The sequence below is a fragment of the Astatotilapia calliptera genome, chromosome 20, assembly GCF_900246225.1.
Source record: "Astatotilapia calliptera chromosome 20, fAstCal1.2, whole genome shotgun sequence".
NCBI classification, from domain to species: Eukaryota; Metazoa; Chordata; class Actinopteri; order Cichliformes; family Cichlidae; genus Astatotilapia; species Astatotilapia calliptera.
Window position 1 is genome coordinate 8,671,157 of NC_039321.1, and position 18,307 is coordinate 8,689,463.

At 38.7% G+C, this 18,307-nt stretch overlaps 3 protein-coding genes across 10 annotated transcripts in view; 1 reads left to right on the forward strand and 2 right to left on the reverse strand.

Moving 5' to 3' along the window:
* Window positions 1-15,073, reverse strand: LOC113014003 (embryonic polyadenylate-binding protein-like). Of its 4 annotated transcripts, none has more exons than XM_026155287.1 (17): window positions 14,929-15,073; window positions 13,946-14,153; window positions 12,799-12,992; window positions 12,376-12,491; window positions 11,078-11,176; window positions 10,708-10,847; window positions 10,519-10,613; window positions 8,958-9,095; window positions 7,890-7,985; window positions 6,050-6,310; window positions 5,753-5,840; window positions 5,232-5,351; window positions 5,011-5,147; window positions 4,487-4,595; window positions 4,249-4,379; window positions 1,742-1,817; window positions 1-175 (listed from the first exon to the last, which is right to left on the reverse strand). In XM_026155287.1, exons 2-16 carry the CDS (start codon window positions 14,136-14,138, stop codon window positions 1,755-1,757), a joined length of 1,980 nt encoding a protein of 659 aa, XP_026011072.1. In that variant the 5' UTR covers window positions 14,139-14,153; window positions 14,929-15,073; the 3' UTR covers window positions 1-175; window positions 1,742-1,754. The 4 variants fall into 4 exon arrangements, with proteins under 4 accessions (XP_026011072.1, XP_026011073.1, XP_026011070.1 ...); XM_026155288.1 differs by having other exon boundaries at window positions 6-175; window positions 11,090-11,176; window positions 13,946-14,150; XM_026155285.1 differs by having other exon boundaries at window positions 6-175; window positions 13,946-14,150.
* ognb (osteoglycin, paralog b) overlaps window positions 5,358-18,307 on the forward strand; it is a 20,139-nt gene continuing 7,189 nt past the window's right edge. The window contains exons 1-2 of the mRNA XM_026155296.1: window positions 5,358-5,538; window positions 8,739-8,796. Of these exons, the coding sequence (XP_026011081.1) occupies window positions 8,782-8,796 (15 nt within the window). The 5' untranslated portion in view covers window positions 5,358-5,538; window positions 8,739-8,781. The remainder of the gene's footprint in view (window positions 5,539-8,738; window positions 8,797-18,307) is intronic.
* The window catches only part of LOC113014007 (14-3-3 protein beta/alpha-like), a 4,618-nt gene continuing 1,608 nt past the window's right edge, over window positions 15,298-18,307 (reverse strand). For all 5 annotated transcript variants that reach the window (XM_026155302.1, XM_026155297.1, XM_026155299.1 and 2 more), the window contains 4 exons: window positions 18,178-18,301; window positions 17,531-17,694; window positions 17,264-17,359; window positions 15,298-17,175 (listed from right to left, as the gene is read on the reverse strand). In XM_026155302.1, the coding sequence (XP_026011087.1) occupies window positions 17,119-17,175; window positions 17,264-17,359; window positions 17,531-17,694; window positions 18,178-18,301 (441 nt within the window). In that variant the 3' untranslated portion in view covers window positions 15,298-17,118. The remainder of the gene's footprint in view (window positions 17,176-17,263; window positions 17,360-17,530; window positions 17,695-18,177; window positions 18,302-18,307) is intronic.

Here is an 18,307-nt window from a genome sequence, read left to right on the forward strand (position 1 = left end):
TTTAATGCATATATTGGAAACTTTATCATCTAACAAAAGTATTGCAACAACAAAACAGCTTCATCTTCTGTCTCTTTACATCATTGGTTTAATCTTCATAGAACTTTTTCTTTCCCTTTTCCCCCCAAAGTGTGCTCATTTTATAATTTCTCCTCCTCCAGAGAATTGTTGATATCTGAAAAAAAAAAAAAAAAAAAAAAAAAAATGTGAGCAAGACAATTTATCCTCCAGTTCATTCTCACTAAAACACAGCCTCTGACATTTCTTTCACAAACTTTACTTGAGAAATTCCGTAAACTGAAGAAGGCGTTCGTATCACTTGGGATCAAGGAATTTAGCATAGGTTTGTATCATCAAACAACACCTACAATTTATGGCAGGTTCATTTCTGAAAAGCAGCATCAACTGATAGATTTATACTGTCACTGAAGAGAAATACTTGCTAGTGTAAACCTGAACGCTGTATGTTGTAAATTACGGCTGCCATGATTAGTCAACTAGTCACGATTACGTCGACTATCAAAATCATCGACGACTAATTTAATAGTCGACGTGTCGTTTAAAGCTTTGTAAGATCCCAAAAGATGCAGAAGTAGTAGGATTTAAGAGTGTAATAACGGACTGAAACAGAAGATGGCAGCACTGCATGTACAAGGATGCCAGCTGCCGTTAAACCCAGAAGAAGAAGCAGTGTCCAGTGAAGAAGCAGTGTCTGGTATAGTAGCTGTGTCCAAATTCAGGAACTGCATCCTTCTGCACCCACATTTGTAAACCGATTACGTTACAGCGACACGATGAAGACTGTCCAAATTTGAAGACTCCGACAAAAGCGCCATTCATTTCCCCAGATTTGAAGGATGGGTCGGGTATATACTTCGTGACCCAACCTATCCCAGAATTCATAGCGCGGCCCAGCGCAGTTTCCAACAATGGCGGCAGCTAGTTAGTTTTAATGTTACTCTTATTATTCTTTCTGGGTCACAAAATAAACGTTTAACATATTTTCAGGCGAGAATGTAGCTGTGTAAACTTCAAATATCTGCTCAGTTTATCAAGACACCACATATTTTCAAAAGCGCTCCGACGTTTTTGGAGACGTCTGTTACCCACCAGTTCGATAGCTAGCCGGGGTTCAAGGCTCACTAGAGCCGGTGAGAACACCGGTCTCCCAGCAAATCGTTTTCAAACCCACCGCCGTCTTTCGCTACTCAGGTTAACAATGATATACAAGTCACTTGGATAACTTAAAAATGTTATTGTTTGGATTTTTTCAGTATTTTATTTGTTCCTGAGTAAATCGGTTTGGCTGAGATTAAAGTTACAGTTTTTACACAGCTGAATAAACCTCAAACAGACAACTGATTATCAGAAGTGTGAGATGCTCAAGAATATACTCCAGTGTCCTGTTATATTTTAGATAGCAAGGAGCAGACGGCTGAGATTATTAAACTTCACCGAAACAATCTGCAAATTTCATTAAAATTTAATAAACTTTCATCTTGTCTTTATTTTTAGTTAGCACATACCTTAAACACTTAAGGCTGTAAGCTAATGATAGTTATATAAGAGCAGATGCATGCTGGTGCAATAAGCTGTACGTTTTACATCCAATGGATGCATGATCTGATTAGTCGGCTAATCGTAAAAATAATCTGTGACTATTCGACTATCAAAATAATCGTTTGTGGCAGCCCTATTATAAATATAATGGTGCAGAGAAACAAAAGACGTTGTTGCTGACCTTTAAGGCCTCTTCACTGCTTAGGAGAATGTTCCTTCGCCTGGTGAGCCTGCAAGACTGCAATCGCCTCATCCACCTGACCCAAACAGTGGAAAGATTTTTAAAAAAGGGGAGAAAAAAAACAAAAAAACAAACTGAAACAACAGACCTCTTTCATAAATGGCAGGCAACAGCCAGAGAAGTGTTATACTAGGACAAAGACTGGAAATGCAAAAATATCTTGCTTGGCAGTCTTCTTTATGCGATAAAAATCAATTTACCGTAACTCTAAGGCTTACCAAGCATCGACCTTCTCTCCAATAAATACATAAAAATCCAAAAAGTGGAGAAAATTACAAATCAGACTCAGACCTATCTAATTTACCCAACTGGGAATGTAGTGACATTCCAGATGACTGAGAAAGCTATCCAGTCTTTAAGTATGACGTCATGAGTCGTGTCTGGGCCCAAACTCCGCTGCAGGTCCCAAAGTCAAATGATCACTGTGGCATCACTAAGAGTTAAAAAACTGTCTAAATTCTTTCGTATGTAATAAAATGATCAGTGTTGCTGCTCTACCAGATGTAACAATTACGTTTAACATCCAGGCATCCATGAAAACAGAATTTATTAAATTTAACAGAGTTAGAAGTTAGCAGGGAGTTAGCTTGCTAGTTTCCGTCTGAATATTGATTGATTGAATCTTTATTTTGAACATGTTGAAAAAGTATAAAAAAAAAATAGAATTAAAAGAGACAAATGAACAAAGCAAACAAAAGGAAAACAAGCAACCACAACTCCAAATAACGTCCATGTTCAAAAAGGAGCAGGAAGAAGCATAAGCTTATTTAATCCCACCCCTTTTCCACTATCTAGTATCAATAGACTACAGAAATACCTCCTTGTAATTACATTATATGTTATGTGTAATTTTTTTTTTTTTTTTTTTTTTTTTAATATATACACATATATGTTTCTATCTATCCATACCTACGTATATACACACATACGCACATATACACATTTTCAATAACCCTATTAACACCTGAAGGATACACAACCTACAATTTTATATATATTTAATATATATTTAATATATATATATATAATATACCATGTTCTGACTGAGAGACTTCTGAGACTAATTAAAACGTACAGCTCTGCTATCATTTCCGACATAAATGAAGACAGGAAAGTAAACAGCAGTGACATTTGTAGGGTTACTGAAAATTGGCTAGCTGGTATATAATGATGTGCTACATGATCGCTAGCGACACAGCTATGTTAGCATATTATAAACACTGAAGCTGGAGGATGAACGCTAACTTTTTTCTACTCTGTAAAAGTTAACGTGAGGGTTCCCGATGGTTTGGGACAAATGCAATCACATGGCAGGATGCTGTAAATGGACCAAACTTCAGCCAGGAGAACAACTGAGATAATCCATCCACAATACGACGTTAGTCATTAATATACTGCTGCATGGGCTGAGCTGTAGTTACATTGTAAGCTTTTAAAAACTGAGCTTTAAAATGAATAGCGGTATTAAAAACAGAGAGACAGACAGTGATCACTTACTGTTTTTGGGGGGTTTTGAGATTAAATAGAACAAGATACAAAGCATTAAAACATGTTAAATGCAGGGTAGTTTGGGTCCGGAAGCAGGATTCATCATGTCATCACTTAAAGACCAGATTGGGTCATCCCCCCCCACCCCTAGTAAAATAATTGCTGGACAGCAGTAGCCTCATTGACAGGTTCAAGAAACCAATATGAGATAATCTGAGCTTTGTGACATGACACATTAATCTGCTGGAACCAGCCATCAGAAGATATGTACACTATGGTCACTTAGGTAGGCATTTTTTTAACCAATACTCAGTTGGTTTGTCAAGGATATGTCCCACACACCATTACACCAGCACCAGGAGCCTGAACTGCTGATATAAGGCACAATGGTCAAATTGTTGATACCAAATTCTGATACCTATATGCATCAGGCTGACTGACTGCAATCGACTGATTAGATATTTGTTTAACAACTAAATTGTACCTAATAAAGTGGCCAGAGAATATTCTGAGATCAAACTGGACCACGTGTGGCACATTAACTAAAATAAATCTTTTTCCTATAACATGAGGAAGGATGAAGATGTGGAGGTAAACAGGTGGACCTAGACTTCCCTTTTGCTCAAACTACTTCAAAGGGAATAATGACAGCGATGGGCAAACAGAATTCAAAAGTATTTAAAAAAAAATTTCAGCATGGGGTGTCAAAAAGAAGAAAAGGAAGAAATGCTTCTCCCACTTGAGGTTTAGACGTTAAACCGAAGGTTTACAGATATGACTCCGACATCCTGCCGCCACCAATGTGCAAATGCTGTCACTAGAACAAACCAGCACCACCTATTTTCGAGCTATTTTGGTTTCACTGTTGTACAGGGGAAGGAAGTTGTGGCTTATCATCCATCTTTATATACAGTCTAGAGTGCAGACCAGCTCACAGAAAAACATGAACATTAATGTACCTTAGCGTGCAGGGACTCGGGCGACTCCAGCATATGCAGCAGCTCAGAGTTGTCGATCTCCAGCAACATCCCAGTGATTTTACCAGCCAGGTTTGGATGCAGAGTGTGAATCAGTGGGTACAGTCGCTCCCCTGTGTGTCACAGCAGAGACAATGGAATGAAGACAAATATACACAAGCTGTTTCAATCTGCATAGCAGGAAAAAAAACAAAACAGGCAGAACTGACTGATGACAGACCAAGGAGCTGTTTCTGATCCATTGGTGGGGCTGCAGCCAGCACTGAGGCGGTAAGCAGCTCTGGGCCTTGAATGTGTACTGGTGGCTCCATCACCGGCGCAGCAACAACCTGAAGACATCCAGATGCTAATCGCCTAAATTTTTTTGTCTTAAACATATTATAGCTGTAAACACCACCCACGCAGATACCCACACCCACTCACAGAACAAAACAATCCCACAGATTTCTCTCATTTTCAGCTTGTATATCACTGGTTAATTCATGTCAAAATGAAGTAGAAGAAGGGTTGTTTTCCTTAGCTGCGTTTTACATTTTCCAATGACTATTAATGCCCATTTGTTAAGTGAAGCTAAGCCTATATTCAGCAACAATCTAAAATAAGGTTGTCATTTAACCTCAACCTAAGTAACTAACTACACTGCAAGTCATTGTGCACCCTCAGTGCGCCAACTTACTGTCTGGGTTTCACACATTTTTCTTTGCTAAGTATTAAAAATAGAAATGATCACAGTGCAAACACTACCTGTAGTCTAGGCATGGGTGCAGGCACAGTAACAACCTGCTGAGGGTTCCTCACTGCTGACGCATACTTGTACTGGCTGCTTCTGGCCACATTGGCAATGTCAGTGCGCCCTCCTACAGTCTGGGTTCCAATGTCATCTAAAGACACAGTCAGCACCATCCACGTGAATGGGACATTTCAAAAGGAGACTGCTTGTCTGCTGCCATAGATCAGGAGCTCACTTGTCTTTTGTGTTGAGGTTACGATGCGTGGCGCCTGGGTGGAAGCCTGTCTGACTGTAGCGATGGGGCTCGATCCACGTCGGGGGACAGAGCCAGAAACCAGCTGAGTGGTGTAGGGGCCTAAGCATGTAGAGAACAATTATATCATACAGTACTGTGCAAAACTCTTGAGTCACCATTAGCTGCCTTTTGGTCTTTGTTCTGTTTCCTGTCAAGATGATCCCACACTGCTTCAATAATGTTGAGGTCCGGGCTCTGCGGATGCCAATCTGACTGGTATTGTTCCACCATGTGTTTTTCTATCCAGGTATGCTTTTACTGCACTGCCAGTGTGTTCTGGGATCATTGTCAAGCTGAAAAATTAATCCTAGAGGAATTACTCTTCGCTACAACTTTTACAGATCAATGTGTGTGTGTGTGTGTGTGTGTGTGTGTGTGTGTGTGTGTGTGTGTGTGTGTATATATATATATATTTTTTTTTTTTTAAAACCGCTACACAAGTGTAACAGATATTCCCTCACCCTGTGGTCTTGGTGGCTGTCCTGTCCAGCGAGGGACTGGTCTCACATTGCTGACAGCAGTGTGGTTGTAAAAGGAGCGCGTGGGAGGCTGCAGATATAATGCAAATATTAGCACTGGTGCAACTTCAAAATGTCAGAACGTTGGGAGCTGATGCAAATTTGCCCAGACTTAAACAACTGATAAAGCCCAGACTTTATCAGTTCTTTTTTTTTTCCCCTAACATTTTGATGACACATTTTGCTGCATTAATAAAATGGCCTATTTTGTTCCCAATGTCACCGTTTAAAGAGCCCTACCTGTGGTAATGTGACATAATATCCAGACTGATGGTATGAGTCGATTAGCGGGCTGGCCATGGTTCTCAAGGTAGCAAGTCTTTGCATGTACTTATTTGTTAGAATTGCTTTACGCTCCTCTCTCCGCTGAGCCAGAGCCACATACAGTGGCTTGGTTGCAACAATTCTCCCATTCATTTCAGTCACTGCTTTTGTTGCCTCCTCAGGGGAAGAGAAACAGACAAAACCAAAGCCTTTGCTTTGGGAGCCATCTGTCATCACCTACAGGAAACAAAACGTTCACAGTCAGAAATCTTTAAGGTTCCTAACACTAAAGCACAAAAGAAAACAAAAGGTAAAACCAGAGACATTATATAAAGAATCTTTAATGGCACTCAATACATCCTGTATGGGGAGGGGACAACAACCCCCCCTCCTCAACAAGACAATTTACAGTTCACATTCAGGAACACCCTTTTCACATATGTCTTTAGGAATATCTACATGTCAACAACTTGATATCACTATAAAAACTTAGGGATCGAACCACCAATTCTCAAGTTAATGAATAACCCGCTTTACCTCCTGAGCCACAGTGCTTTCACGAGATGATCAGAAATGAATTCATGTCAGCAATCTGCATAAATCCATTATTGAAATGTTATAAAGCACCTTTGTGGAAAATAATAATTTTACAAACATTATTTTGGCACAAAATTTTCTTACTGCTAACCAGTGTTGGTCAAGTTACTTGAAAAAAGTAATTAGTAACTAATTACTTCCCCAAAAAAGTAATCCTGTTACTTTACTGATTACTTATTTTCAAAATTACTTAGTTACTTTTTAAAAACACGATTTACAACCTGAATAGGCAATAAAGCGATAGATCTTTCAGCCCAATTCTACTTTTTCTGCAAAATCCATCATAAAATGTAATCAAATGGAAAAGTCTTTTTAAAACTTGTTTTATTAGTTTTAATCTTTTAACTTTATGCATCAAGCAAACATTAAATTATATGCCACATTCTCTGACTGGAAGAAATTTGTTTAAGATTTAAACCTATTTTCTGCACATTCCAGCACATAAAATAAAATATTTTTTGTGTTTACACTCACTATTTCAAATAAATGCAAGTGAAACACAGCAGAAAATAAATAAAATCAATCCTGCTGCTCTATTTTCACCTGTATAGCAGGCGGATGTTTGCCCTGGTGCAGTTGTGCCGCGGTGGCCAGTGGAAGAATCCGCGAGTTTCTGTGTGAATTTCCCATTCACTGGTAGCACACTCTGTGCTTGTTTGGAAGTTAACGGTTTTTTCGCTGTAAAAAGAAGTTTTCTTCCCACGCAGTGAACAGCGAACACTAATGTTTTTGTCACTTTTTACGGAATCAAACTCAAAGTAAGGTCAGTACTTCCGCGCTTTAAACGCTGCACGCTCATACTCTCTCCCGCACTCCATATATGATCCATTGTTGATCTGCACACAGCTGTTGCCATGAATGTCGCACTCGCTTACGTCATTGTCATGAGACACTCTCACAAAAAAATCAGTTTTAGTAACGCAGCGTGCTTATGGGAAAGTACCAGTAATCTAATTACCTTTTTTGCAATAGTAATCCCTTACTTTACTCGTTACCTGAAAAAGTAATCTATTTACAGTAACACGCCCACCTGTGTTGCTAACACAGAAGAGCATCGCAGCTACTGTGAACACACCACCCAGTTCAAAAATCATTCCCTCGCCATAAAAGCTATTAGATTTTAACAGGAACCTTCCAGAAGGAAAAAAGGTTTGGGCATTCATGGATTTGTGTACAAAGAACTTCATTACTTTAGTGGGACATTATCCTGTTACCTCACCTTTGCACTGGTGATGGTGCCATAAGGAGCAAACTCCTTCCGAAGTCTCTCATCGTCGATGCTGTCGTCCAAGTTCTTCACATACAGATTCACCCCCTGGAATTACAAAGAGTTACGTTCCTGTCTTCTCAAGCTCAACAATGTAAAAACACAAACCTAAAAGATGATCAAAATACCATTTTAGTTTTGAGTAATGTTTTGTTCAGCCTTTCCATCAACAGTAAAATGCCCATACACTCAATGGATCAATGTCACAAGTTAAAGCCTATCTGGCTAAAAACATTTCAAAGGAATTTCCTTCTCACCCATGAAATCCAATCAGCTCTGAAATTCTTTCTTTGTGGGCTAAATGCTGCTAAGCTATTTCATCATGCTTGCAGTTATTCAGTTATGTAGTTAAGCACTCCTTCATATCTAGATTAAACATTCCCATCTGACTTTAAGAGAAAGCACTACCAAAATGGTTAGATTGCTTTAGATTCCATTTTGTTGCTATTACAAACTTGATTATTTATAAAACAATGCCTGTGTTTTCTAGTTGGGATGGCCCAATGGACAGGTCTGCCTCCTATCCGGTTCATGACACACATAAATCAATCTAACAAAAGAGCATTTCTGATTCTAACCATTTGGCAATGTCAGCAAAATAATAAAACACCCAATACTCAATACTGAAAAACAATGGTGGAAAAAACAACATAACTTGAGCCTCATGCTGAACACCCACATATACTGTTTGGATAAATGACAACTTTTCCACTTTCATTTGGAATGATTTTCAAGAAAATGTTTGACTTTACTATGACAACATCAAGACTGTAAATTAATATCAGATAATGTACTATTTAGGAATGCAAGGAGGAGACCGAGTCTGCCCCACAGCTGACTCCTGATGACCCAGACCCAGGTAAGCAAGAGAAAATGAATGAATGGATTACAAGCACCACTAAGACTTTAAAATATTCAAAAAACATTGCACTATAATCACCTAATAATTAATTCAAAATGATCAACAGTAAGAACCATTAAGTAGTATTCATATTATAGTTTCATGCACAACAGCAGCACCTGATAGCGCTGGATGCGGTCCTGTTTTATTTGGTCAAACTTGCGTTTGAGCTCTCCCTGGCGCTCAAGACGCTTCTGAGCCCGCCCTACATAGAGGATTTTCCCATTGATCTCCTTTCCATTCATTTCATTAACAGCCTGGGAAAAAATAAATAGCATAGGGATCATAAACATACAGTGTTACGTACAGTATAAGCGCAACTGGAAAGTATTCAAAGTGCTTCACTTGTTCAATATTTTGCTATTTCAAAACTGATTCATTTTTCATGAAATTTCGTGAAATTCCTGGCATGATCGCCCGTCAGATCTTTCTACACCTTGACTTAAGTCCACCCCTAGTAAATTCAGTTGACTGGACATGATTTGGAAAGGCACGTGTCAGACCACAAGCCAAGCCGTGAAGTCCAAGGAATTTTCTGTAGACCTCCAAGACAGGCCTGAATGCCGAGCATCATGTCTGGAGAAAACCAAGTACCGCCCTTCACCTGCTATGGGGATGGTTTTCAACAACAGGAACAAGAAGACTAGATGCCAGATCTCTGATGACCACCTGCTTCACAGCACTCTGGACCTTGGACTGGGGTAAAGGTTCATCCTCTAATAGCACCACAACCCTAAGCCTACAGTCAACGTAACTGTGGCTTCAGTATTACTTAGCGACTGTCCTTGACTTGACATCTCTGAAGAGTTCTGAAAATGACTGTGCACTGATGCTCTCCATTGAACATGATGGAGCTTGAATGGTTCTGCAAAGAAAAATGGGAGAAACTACCCCAAAATGGATTGCATTTATATAGCACTTTTCTAGGCACCCAAAGCGCTTTACAATTACACTATTCATTCACGCTCACATTCACACACTGGTGCAGGCAAACCACAGTTGTAGTCACAGCTGCCCTGGGGCAGACTGACAGAAGCGAGGCTGCCATATCGCGTCATCGGCCCCTCTGGCCAACACCAGTAGGCGGTAGGGTAAAGTGTCTTGCCCAAGGACACAACGACCAGGACAGACAGAGCTGGGGGATCGAACCGGCAACCTTCCGGTTACCACAGTCGTCCACTGAAAAGTTCTTATTGTCCAAAAATAGGTGTGCCAAGACTGCAGCATACTCAGAAAAACCTGAGGCTGCAATTTCTACCTAAGGTGCTTCAACAAAGTAATGAGCAAAGGCTTTTAATATTTATGTACTTTTTATATTTTTTTCTTGTTTTTAATAAATTTGAAAGAACTAAACTTTTTGCAAAACAGGGAATAAGGCTATAAAATGACAAAAATGTGGATCAAGTGAAATGCTGTGAATACATTTCAGAAGCAATGTACCTTTTCAAGAGAAATTCAAAAACTATGATACTCAAAGAATTTAAGGTTACACTTTTCTTTCTTTTTTTTACCAACATTATATTTTCCAATTCAAAAAAAGGCCATCCTTTTCTACCTACTTAACTCAAACACTCCTGAACAGGATTCATTCAAGGTGTACAGTGACTGCATTATGATCCATGTGATCTTTTGTTGGGAGAAGTAAGATCTGTGTGCACACAGAAACTTGGTCTACACTACCTTCTGGGCATCTTCATGATGAGCATAGTTTACAAATCCAAATCCTCTTGAACGACCCTTCTCATCCTTCATGACCCGTACACTGAGAGTTCTCCCTGAGACCAAAACCAGACCACGAGATGCAAAGTGATCAAAAATAAACTAAAGGAACAAAAAATAAAATAAAAGCTCACAATATTTTTATCTTACCAAATGCAGAGAAAACTTCCTTTAGTTTCTCATCAGTGAAGTCTTCACCAAAATTCTTGATGTAGACATTGGTGAACTTCATAGCCTTACTGCCAAACTCCACCTCTCTTTCCTTGCGTGACTTAAAGTGGCCAACAAATCTGTAGATGTCATTTAAAATGTTAACCAGAGAGACAGCATTTCGAGGAACAAATAAAAGGAAATTAATTACAGTGTGTTAAATTATCTTTGGCTACAAGACAAATGATTAGGACAGATCAAGAACATCGCAAACAAACAGCTTTGTTCGTTTGTGATGAATACTGTTACCTGCTTAGCCCTAAAATAATTTTATAATACAGATAAAGACAAACCTAGACAGATATCCTACCTATTCACTGACCTAAGGAGATACAACTGACACTTTTCTCCCAGGAAACGGGCCTTTGAGCTGACAATGCCATATCCCAACCGTTTACCCGCCTTTTGACTGAGCAAACAAAAACAAAACAACAACACATGGAAAAATCATCTGCAAAACATGTGGAGTCTTCAGTAGTATTTAACAATTTAAATAGTTAAAATATATTTAAAAATCACCCACAACATTAAAACCATCTGATTAATATTGTGTATGTCACCTTTATGCTGCCAAAACAACTGGCCCATTGGGACATAATCATGAGACCTATCCCTGAGTGTGTCTTCCATGGAAGGAGCCATGTTTGCCACAGATTGTGAGTGCTCAATTGAACTGAGACATAGGAAGTTTGAGGAACGCCGGTGTGTCCTCCGGGCCACTGAGTGCCACTTCAGGTTTTTGGCAGTTTACATGGAGCCTTAGATCAGAATGAATAGGAATGCTCCATATAAAAAGACCTCGATCCAAATAAACAGGCTTAAATCATCTGAAAAATGTTTTTATATATTGCAGTAGTGGTTTAAAGGTAAGAACACCTCCTCCAAAAATAAATAAATAAATAAATTCACCAACCATTGCAGGCTACACAAAAACACAAAGAGTTGATGACAGTTAAAGTTTGATCTGTAGCATAGCACACAGAAACAAGTGTCTGGTGTCAATGTGAAATGTCACATCGCTTCGTCTACTGAAAATGACTTGCTTTTTCCCCACCAAGTAATGTGAACACCCACATTTAAAAACGTTAGGAGCAACACATAATTACAGCAACTACTGGGGCCTGTTTTATGAAGGAAATTCAATGTACTCTGGAATTGTAAAACTCGTCTCCAGAGAGCCGTTTGGCCATCAGGCACTGGTTTTGTACATGTTAATCTTTTTTGCTGAACCGAAAGTCACGGAAAAGCCACAAAGGATAGCCACAGAGGATTGTAAATGTGTGAATTAGTCATTGTTTTTACAGATGTCACACAGTTCTGATTAAATCCATTGGCGCGTGTAAATGTCAGATCACATTATATCATGTATAATGTAAAACAGCTCATTTCAGCCTTAAACTGAAATGAGCTCAAAATGAAGAAAAAAAAAAGGAAAATAAAAAAGGGAGCACATAACCGCAGACAATTTGATGTATCAGTGGTTTAATGTTGTGGCTGATCCTTGTACATATTCTGCTCTAATCTTTGCCTGAGCTTATTTTTGTAGGCTACATTTAACCACTGACTGGAAACAACAGTGGTAAACAATTGAGTATTTAGTTCACTCACACTTTCCTATCATTCAGTAGCATCCCATTCATTGTTTCAATGGCCCGGTTTGCAGCTTCTTGAGTCTCAAAATGAACAAATCCATAGCCTTTGGATCCTTTTTCATCACAAACAACCTACAAGACAAACATTATAATCGGTGCAAATTACAAAGCTTTTGAAAAGTGCCCGCTAAATTCATCTATACTATGTTACAAACACAATGTAAACAATTGCTTTTAACCAAACTGAATGTGAGGAGTAAAATTTGGAAATGGGTTTTAATAACTTAAGTGATATGTGCTGCACTTTGAAATTACACAAGTCCATGATTCTGAAATCTACCATTTCTACCCTCTCAGTGTTTGGAGGAAGACTCTAGTCAGTCACAGTAACCATCAACTTCAGCTGCTTCAGCTCTGAGAGACGGCCCAGGTCACTTACCTTACAGGACAAAATATTTCCAAAGGCTGAGAAGGTGTCATACAGTGCTTTGTTGTCAATAGACTCATCCATGTTCTTGATAAAGATGTTACCCACACCAGATTTCCTGAGTCCTGGGTCGCGTTGAGACCACATTATTCTGATTGGCCGACCTTTGATGACATCGTAGTTCATCGTATCCAGGGCACACTCCGCTAAAACAAAGCAGAAAAATGAAAAGAAATTACTTACAAAAATGTATAATAATATATATTGTATACAGTCCCCTGTCTTGTTAGGTACACCTGTTCAACTGCTCCTTGAGGTAAACATTCAATTAGCCAATCACATGGCAGAAACTCAGTGCAGGGAGGCATGTAGACTTGGGCAAGATGTCCTGCCGAAGTTCAAACTGAGCATCAGAATGTGAAACAAATGTGATTTAAGTAACTGGTGATCTGCTGGAATTTCCCCACACAGTCATCTCTAACCATCCAGTTAGCAACAGCTGGGCGAAAACACCATGTTAACTAGGGGCCTCTCCTGTCAACTAAGAGCAGAAAACTGAGGCTACAAATCACACAGGCTCACCAACACTGGACAACAGAAGACTGCGTGCTCTGATGAGCCTTGACTTCCGCTACGACAGATTGTAATGTCAGAATTCGGAATAAACAACATTAAAATCCATCCTGCCACAAGGAGTGGAGTATGTACCTAATAAAGTGGAGCATATATTCACTATGTTTCCATTGCATGTGTCACTATGGAGAATTAAGCTTATGCTCTAATTTAAGTGGTAAATTCATTCCACTCTGCAGTACTTTAGGTTTAAAATGTGGTTAATAATTTAGTTTACTTTATTTAGTTTATTCAATCATGATATTTTTCCTGACTTCTTTCAGGAAAAGTTATGAAATTTTTGACATTTCTTTGATTTTCCTGCCATTTTATAGACTAACCTCTCATCACAAATACCCCAACTATCATGAATTTGCTGATCGTTTTTAAGGTGTAGTGTCCTTCCTACTTTTAAATTCAGCTCTGAAGACAGTGATCTTTAGAATCACCTCAAAAGTTTGCTCTCATTAGACTGAAACAAGTCTTAACATTTTATAGCATTCACTGAGCAGCAAAAGGTCACAAATCAACCACACTGGTACTGTACCATCAGCAGGTTGCTGGAAGTTTACATAGGCATATCCCAGAGATCTGCGGGTGATGATGTCCCGGCACACACGGATCGACATGATTGGCCCAGCGGGAGAAAACTTCTGGTAAAGCATTGCCTCTGTGACATCAGGGTGCAGGTCTCCAACATACAGAGAAGCAAGAGGATATGCTGGTCCACTGCTGTTCATTTTGGGTAATAGCTGCTTGGAGAAAAACAGTTATGAGTGATTTAGACTTGTTTTTGTTTTGTTTCTTTTCTTGTTATAGTCATTTCTAATGTGCTGCTAAAATTAGATGCACTTCATTGTACTGATCTGCATTGGCAGAAATGTTTTCTTTGTTAATACATCACGTTTGAGAAGTTTTTATTTAGTACTCAAAAGTAGAAGAAATTATGTTAAATGTGTTATGTTATTAAATCAATACCTTTAACTGTGTTTTATCTAATTTCCATGAGATTTAGTGTCAAAGAAATTAATTTTAATGTGTTTTCAATGTCATCTACGTGTGTTCAAACCATTTATTTCAAACAGGGGTGGGAGGAATAACAAAAACAGATCTGCATGATGCAGTTTAACAGTGTCACAAACTACACAGCTTCCAAAATGTCAACACGTGAATCAAAACACGAAAGAATCTGCAGGCCCTGCTCCAGGCCTGACTGAATTAGGTTTGCATTAAGCACGTAAATTGTTAACTCCGTGTCTGAGTGGATAAAGTACTCCAACATAAAAATATTGAAGTGTATCCGAAAGTTAATACAAAGACAACTTCAAGACAGAAAGCTGTGGAATGTGGACAATTTGGAATCTAAAAATTCCTAACATGGTAAACATTTAAGTGATGAAACTTTAACACGTAGCACATGATTCAAAGCTAAGCGGTAAAATTAGCTGACGCCTGTGTCCTTTGTTTCTGAACTATTCATCAAAGTTAGCTAATATGAGGAACCGTGTGACTTCGACTAAATAAACTTACATTTCAAGCTACTGCGTCGTACTGGAGATTTCCCGTTAAGCAGCTCGTCGGTACACTTTCCACATGGGCGGGAGCTTGTTTTGATTTAATTAGCGCCGTTGAACACCTGCACCTCCTCTCCGCGCAATAGTTTCAATTAAGCTGTGAGGGGTACAAACATTAAATACACGTCACTCTCCGCGATGCAAAGTAGTTCTCATTAGCATATCAAGCGCTAATCTAATTTAGCTTGCCCTTTGCTTGTAGACAAGAGGGCAATTATAACCCTCACGTACCTTTTTGCTCAATTTCTGAGTTTTTTTTAGGCTTTTGTTTTACGTTTTAATTTTTAAATATACCTGGTGAACAAAAATGAAGACGTAATTTGCCTGTTATCTTAAACGAAACTTTATTTCACTGGATGGTTTTGACACGTTCCTATTTCTTACATGTAGAGTGAAACTAGAATGGTTTTAAGATACATAAACACAAAGCTAGAATTACACCAACCATTGTTTATCTCCATTTCGTCACTGCTTTTCTCGTTTTTTTTTAATAGCTAATCTAAATTTTCACAACCACGTGTGTGCACTGGGTAATAAGACTGTTACAGAAGCAAATTTTAGCCATTAAGACTTGTCAGTAAAAACAAAGCAAGTAGATACCTGATATACAGACAGGCTTCGTTCCACATTCACTAACTGCATTTTCATCAAGCATAATAATAAACTGACATGAATTTTTTTTTCCCCCAACAAATTATATCAATTCATTGGAGCACTGCCAGAGTAAACAGACTGTCAGCTATAATGTGGAATGGTGTCTTCAACTACAAGAGTGTGGAATGTAGTGGTGATAACATGGTATTGTGACACTGAGTTTCTTTTCAAAAGTCATGAAATGGCCTTCTAAACACTTTTAAGGAGACCTGATTTTAGATAATCCGTTAACATCAGCTACCTTTAAACAGCAGATTGATGAACCTGGGCGAAGACTAATAAATATTTAACTATTTCCTTTTAATAAATGGTTTAACTCTTTCTCTGTGAGATTTCATCAACAAGCAGATGCTGCTGTCTAAATGGGGGAGAAAAAAGAAAAAGAAAAAAAAAAGCTGCAAGAGAAAGCCAGGCACAAAAACATTTTTTGGAGAAAACAACCGCTTTAAGAGGAATATTTTGCAAGCAGGGTTGATACAGTGTGGTAAGACATTTTCAATTAACATCAATAAAAGGTTACTGTAGGTTTTACATACAGATGATAGTCAATCTTGCAAAATACATGGAACCACATTTACGCACATACAATTTCCATTGTACTGAGGTCAAGCAGCACCTGAACAGTGAGTAAAACTACAATGACAACCCATACCTAGTTCAAAATGAAAAAAAAAGCACTGCCTTTCCAAAAAGCCTAATAATGTGGAATGTCTTAAATTGAACATGACAAATTTAAGGGGTCCCTCAGAGCTTAAACTGAATTTTGTGAACATGATCAAGGAGCATTACACCAAAATGTCAGTGTCACAATACAGCCTGCCTCCTTTCTGTATGAGCCCACAGCAGAATTGCAGTTAGTTGAATACAGGATTGTATGTCTGAGAATTTGAACAAAAAACGTTTTTTGGGAGGGGGGCTTGTGAAGCAAATGGAATGCCTACCATCACAGTGTTTGGTGGAAATCAACTGCCAGTTTAATTACCATACAATAAAACCTGTAAATATCACAAGGAATCACAAATAATAAACGTAACAAAAAGAAAAAAAAATAATGGGTGGGGGGATGAAAAATGCACAACTAGCAGGGGACCAAGGACTTTGGAAGGACGATTAGATTTCACAATACCCCCCCTCCCCACCACAGACCATACGCACAACCTCTCACATCCACTCACGCTTGCCACACGCAGACTTGCACAAAGCTGACAAAGAACCAAAAAAAAATAAAAATAAAAAAAATAAAAAATAAAAAAAAACCAGCAATGTGAACTTGCTAATCAACACATTTTCCACAGAGTGACTGAATCTGCTAACAACTGAAAAAATTACCCTGTCACCTCACAGTGAACTGAGAGGGGTAAACTAGTTGGTCGGAAGCAATTCAGGCTGCTTGTCATACAGAAGTGGGAGGGGCTGATGGAGTGGAGGGGGATGTATATAAGCTGTCTGTGTTTAAGATAAAGAGTGTAGGTGGATTAACAGTGCAATTCCATTAGTTTTCCCCTCCTTCGGTCTCTCCCTCATCTGCCGTGTTTTCTGATGTCCACAGCTGGAAACACAGAGGACAAATGTTAGAGTGCCTTGTGACAGATATGCCCGCATCAATCTGAAACCAAACAGTGTAACTTAAAACTCACAGTCAGGTTGTCCCTTAGTAGTTGCATTATCAGGGTACTGTCTTTGTAGGAATCCTCGTTCAAAGTGTCAAGTTCAGCAATGGCTTCATCAAATGCCTGAAAAGAGTCATTTGTTGTGATTTACACCATAAGTAATAAATTAAATATGCACCAAAAAATATATATTTTAGGTTTTTTTTCTCCCCATCCCCCCCCCCCCCCCCCCAATTCATTTGTTAAAAAGCTCCAAGACATTTTAAAGCTATGCATGTAAGCCAGAGTACATACTGTTTTAGCCAGGGTACAGGCCTTGTCCGGGTTGTTTAGGATTTCATAATAGAAGACTGAGAAGTTGAGGGCCAGGCCAAGCCTAATGGGGTGTGTTGGCTGCATCTCACTCTTGCTAATGTCAAAAGCTTCCTGGTACGCCTTCTGGGAATTATCCACTGTAGCTGTGAAAGCATAAGGAAAAAAATAAATAAAACTATAATGAACCAATTTTCAGCAACTTAAAAGCAGAAAAATTAGACTATGAATAATCTCAAACTGTATTGTAACATTCATTAATATGGCAAAATTTTCTTATTCCACATGGTGCCATCTCTGCATTTACTGTAGACCGGCCACAAAATTTTCTGGCCTTTTCAGCTTGTCTTCAAGTATGTCAGGTTCAACTACATAGGTTTCTTATTTGGAGGGTTTTTTTATTGCTAAAAAGTGCAATCAGCTGTTGCTGAAAACAAAGCTGTTGACAGAACAATAATTTAAAAAAAAAAAAAAATCAGATAAAAAGCATCATGATTCTGCTCTTTTAAATCAACACATTTAGGGATTTCAGATTACACATTATTGATTAACTTAAAGTTTCTTTCACCACTCTTCAAAAGGACACTGCAGTAAAACAAAGTTATGATGTAAACTGTGTTTTCACTTACTCTTCTTATTATCCCCAGACGCAACCTCAGACAGGTATCTATAATAGTCGCCTTTCATTTTCAGATAGAACACCTTGCTTTCAGGATTAGATGCTTTGGCAATGAGAAATTTGTCCAGTAGCTCCTGAAA

What these genes read in the sequence shown, in the direction of transcription:
- LOC113014003 (XM_026155287.1), bottom strand. Translation starts at nt 14,138, where the DNA reads ATGAACAGCAGTGGACCAGCATATCCTCTTGCTTCTCTGTATGTTGGA. An exon ending in GGAAGTTTTCTCTGCATTTG is followed by an intron (nt 10,614 to 10,707) that starts GTAAGATAAAAA and finishes TTTTGGTCTCAG; the next exon opens with GGAGAACTCTCAGTGTACGG. An exon ending in CCGAGTCCCTGCACGCTAAG is followed by an intron (nt 1,818 to 4,248) that starts GTACATTAATGT and finishes TGTTTGGGTCAG; the next exon opens with GTGGATGAGGCGATTGCAGT.